General features: G+C 38.0%; 1 protein-coding gene across 1 annotated transcript in view; it reads right to left on the bottom strand.

Moving 5' to 3' along the window:
* The window catches only part of ANKRD42 (ankyrin repeat domain 42), a 181,988-nt gene that overhangs the window by 82,626 nt on the left and 94,446 nt on the right, over positions 1-4,916 (bottom strand). Inside the window, 1 exon segment of the mRNA XM_042781710.1 lies at positions 3,209-3,409. Within this exon segment, the coding sequence (XP_042637644.1) occupies positions 3,209-3,409 (201 nt within the window).

Raw genomic sequence — 4,916 nt, 5'->3', positions numbered from 1 at the left:
TGAACTTGGAGGACATTATGCTGAGTGAAATAAGTCAATCACAAAAGGACAAATATTGTATTAGTCCATTACTGTAAAAGTTAAGGAAAGGTTTATCTATAGGAGGATATTTTCTTTGTTGGTTACCAGGGGTGGGAGGGGACTGGAGGGAGTGCTGTTAGATAAATAGAGATAAGTTATCGATTTGGGTGAAGAGAAGAGCAATGTACCAAATGTGAGTGACCAATATGGCAGCACTGAGGATGAGAAAGACAGAGAGAGGTACATGGGAGGTACAGACAACAAATATGAACTCTTTTGTACATACACTACTGTGTTGTCAGTGAAGGCAAACATGGGTATATGGATGGCCATATGACTAAACTCCCATCAATGGAATGTTAGCAAAAGTGATAAGTACAACTACCCCCTTGGAAGTCTCTAGTTCTAGAGGTACAGCTTTGCTCCCTTCTTTCCACTGATAACTAAATTAGAAAGAACTCAAAGCAAGCTCTGATGACTGGTGGTAGTTTGTAAGGCATTTGACTACTAACTAGAAGGTTAGTGGTTCAAACCCACCAGGTGCTGCGTGGGAGGAAGATGAAGCAATAAAAAAAATAATAATAATTAAACAAAAAAAAAGCTAGTGCTAAAATTTATGTGGAAGAACAAATAGACAAGAATAGCCCAAAAACATTTAAAGAACTAAATACAAGGAATCATGCCATCATACAGGCATAGAAATTATGATAACGTGGTATTGGTCAAGAAATGAAGAAATCAAGACATTAAAATAGAAAAGCCATAAAAAACCTCTCACATATATTTTTTTCATGTGGATAACAGTATCCAAACACCACTGTCTCAGCTCTAGCTCTCTGTTAATGCACTCGAAGTTTCAGGTCTGCAAACTTGCACATGCAATTGGCTGCTTCTGGGCTCCTGGTGCTACATGAGCCTGCCTGGAATTAGAAGCCCTGAGGGATGGAACAGAGTGGCCACAGCCCTGCAGGATGGCTGGGCACTGCACACACCAGCAGGACCTGCGGGAGCTACAGCACCTGTAGCGGCTTGAGGGCTGCACCTGTATCTCGGATTGTGGCTATCCCTTGGCAGCAGAACTGCAGCTGCTGGGTGCCACAAACTCAACACGAGCCCCACCTCCCAGCACCCTTCCAAGCCAGCCCCACTTTATCACTCCACAGTCAGACATTGTTAAAGGGACATTATGTCGCACACAGAACTATAATTAGAATGTGTGTGTGTGTGTATATACATATATATACACACACACACATAAAATACGTGAAAAAGACGGGAAGCAGTATTCTAAAGAAATCCTTGTACACGTACATAAAGAGACACATGCAAGAACATCCCTAGTGATATTAATAATTGTGAAAAACTGCAAGCAACTTAAGCCAAATTGGACAAGAAATGAATAATGGCTTTTGCAGACTGGGATATGGGCAATCTCCAGGGTACAAACAAGATCAGTTCCTAGCTGTACCTTCTAAAGTTTGTAGATAAATCCGAACAGGTACACACAGTTCTTAATTTAGCCTTACTTTAGTGCAAGAAAAGAGCTCTGATAGAATAGTGGTTAACTTACCAGCTGCTCTGTGAGAGAAAGATAAGGTAGAGTTAGTCTGCTTCTGTAAAGATTTACAGCCTTGGAAACCCTATGTGGCAGTTCTACTCTGTCCTATAGTGTCACTGTGAGTCTGAATTGACTCAATGACAGTAGGTTTAGTGCAAGAAAAGGCTCAAAGCCTTTCCCATGATTTAAAACCTGAGTATGCAGCAAAGTGAAGGTGATTATGATGAAGAATTTGTTGCAAGTAGGGGTTCGTTGAATTGTTTCAAAGTGAGGGCAAGTTTACAAAATATTAAAGAGCAAGTAGGAGTTGTCTCTATACCATAACTCAGGGATTATCCATACTACGGGATCTCTGGTGCCTAAGGCACTTGACTAGCTAACCAGAAGTTCAAACCCACCAGCCACTCCTCGGAATGCAGATGGGGCAATCTACTTCCGTAGTGATATTGCCTTGGAAACCCAAGGAGGGGTCGCTATGAGTCAGGACCAACTCAATGGCAATGAGTTTGGTTTTTTGAATTTATCTATACTACATAACTCTTTAAAAGAACAAACTAGAATATATCAATAACATAAGTCTCAAAAATGTAATATTTAGTGTAAAAAGCAAGTCACAGAAGAGTATGGACTGTATTATCCCATTATAATAAAACTTTTAAAATTGTTGCAATGTCCACCAAACTTCCCTTCCTTCAGTAATAATACAGTTGCAGCTAGCATGAAGCTTTCCAGTTAGGTACTGAATTCTCCAGACTTTCTTGTAAATAAGTATGGCCATATGACTAAACTCCCGTCAATGGAATGTTAGCAAAAGTGATAAGTACAACTACCCCCTTGGAAGTCTCTAGTTCTAGAGGTACAGCTTTGCTCCCTTCTTTCCACTGATAACTAAACTAGAAAGAACTCAAAGCAAGCTCTGATGACTGGTGGTAGTTTGTAAGGCATTTGACTACTAACTAGAAGGTTAGTGGTTCAAACCCACCAGGTGCTGCGTGGGAGGAAGATGAAGCAATCTAATTCCATAAAGATTTACAGCCTTGGAAACCCAATGGGGGTCACTATGAGTTGAAATCAACTTGATAGCAGTGGCTTAGAAAAAGCTTTGAAGATACTAAGTACATGAATAACTAAACAGAACAAATTCTCTCTCCAACCCAGGCTGTCACATAAGAGAAATAAACTTCTATGTCATTTAAACCACTGAATTTTAGGGTTTCCTCGTTACAGCAGACACACACAAAAAAATACACTATATATTTTCCTGAAAGGAAATATTTGTGGATATATACATTATATAACTAATATATAAAACCAGAGAGTAAAATAATAAATCCAAAATACACTTACCTCTAATAGGGAAGAAAAGGGAATGATACTAGGGAGAGAGATTCAAGGAACTTCAAGTATAGTATTATAGTCTTCAATTCAGCAATATAAATAGTGCGCATTATGTTAATTTCTCTATGCTTGTGGCTAAAACATTTCATAATAAAGAACATAATCTATATGAATGTGTGGACAATGGTATGTAATAAATTTTAATATAACACTTGCCTTCTCACTTCTTTCTTCTACTTTTCCATTGATTCTATTTATTATATGCTACAACTCTTTAGGTTTATTACTTACTTTCCTGATCTTCTGGATCATTTCCTTCATATTCAGCCCCCTGGATAAATTGTAAGATGTTCTGTTTAAAGAACCTCTGCGCCAGGTCCAATACATTTTCTCCATTATCATTAAAGGCTTTTAATGCTTTTGTTACACTGTTCATTCTACTGAGTAGGAATTTAAAACAGTGAAGGTGACCTTCCATAGCTGCTAAATGAACTATAAATAAAAGGGAAAAAAATTATTAACAGAAATTAAAATAACTTGAAAAAAGAAATAACACATTGGCTCTATTCATATAGGGAGAAGACTATCACTGCCCCATATAACAACTTGAATGTTCCTACTCAGTCAACCTTCTACTCATGCCAAACCAGAAGACTAAATCACTGAATAGTTACACTTACTGTGAGTATAAAAAGGGTCACCAAAGAGCAAGCCCAAGAAAATTATCTTAGAAACTGAAATTCCAATTATACAGTATATATGAGGAAAATGCTTATTATATAAGTAAAAAAATAAATAAAATATTTTGGGAATATTAGGAGAAATAAACCAAAATAGTCACTGTGCAGATACGAATGATGTTCTTTTTGTCATTAGAATATTTGTAAATATTCCATAAACATTTATTATTTTTACTATATGGCAAGAAGCCTGGATTGAAACAGCTGACTAAACACATACCTACCTCAACATTTCTACCCTAATCCTTGAAAATAGAAAAGTTTCTTTAACTAGAAAAACAAACAAGAATGTCATGAACAGACAAGAAATAGTAAGGAATCCCTGAAAGGAAATAATACAGATGAGACTAAGGGAGAGCCACAACACCAAACCTACATAAATGAGGAATGGATCTAGGGGTGTTACAAATTAGAGACGATGATTACAAGTAAGTGAAGGATCTTACACCTCTTAGGAACTGACCATTTAGGAAATAAGCCTGAACCAACATGCTAACTTTGACTGTGGCGAGGCAAGGCAGTACCCAAATGGCCAGCATGACCCAGAGAAATATGAAGTCCCAACACCAATAAAATAAGTTGCTAGCACATACCACTCTATACTCGCTCAACTGTCTCTCCCACTAAAAAACTCATGATGAAACTCCAAACTTGTCAGATTCATCATAGACACTTAGATGTGTCATAGCATTTCCATTATAATATATCAGAAACTGAGCTCATCATCCCTTTCCCATACATTTTCTCTACATATTCTTTCCCCTTTCAGTTACTGGAAGCTCTATCCTTTCCATATTGTTTAGGCCAAAAGTCTCAGAGCCATCTATGACTCTTTTTTCTGTCACTCCCCACATCTAAACTATCCACAAATCCTATTGGCTCAATCTTCCAAATATACACAGAACCCAAGTACATCTTACCATCTTTCCTCTGGTCCAACACCAAACAAATAGTAGCCCAAATTACTTCATTAGGCAACAAACTGTTTTCCCTATGTCTGTCCCTGCCACCGCTACATGCTTACTGCAGTCTATTACCAACATAACAGCCAGAATGATCCTCTTAAATATAAGTCAGAACCTGTGCTCAAAACCCTCAAATGGCCAGTTACCCCTCTGACCTCATCATCTTTTACTTACTCTCTCATTCCATCTATTTCAACCACACTGAATTTGCTATTGCTACTTGCTACTATGGGAGCTCTGGTAGCATAGTGGCTAAGACACTTGCCTGCTAACCAGACGGCTGGCGGTTCAAAC

The sequence above is a fragment of the Orycteropus afer genome, unplaced genomic scaffold (genome assembly GCF_000298275.1).
Source record: "Orycteropus afer afer isolate SDZICR_OR568_19922 unplaced genomic scaffold, OryAfe1.0 scaffold00154, whole genome shotgun sequence".
NCBI classification, from domain to species: Eukaryota; Metazoa; Chordata; class Mammalia; order Tubulidentata; family Orycteropodidae; genus Orycteropus; species Orycteropus afer.
Note: the sequence above shows the minus strand (reverse complement) of the source record. Positions and strands in the feature narration are given on the sequence as shown.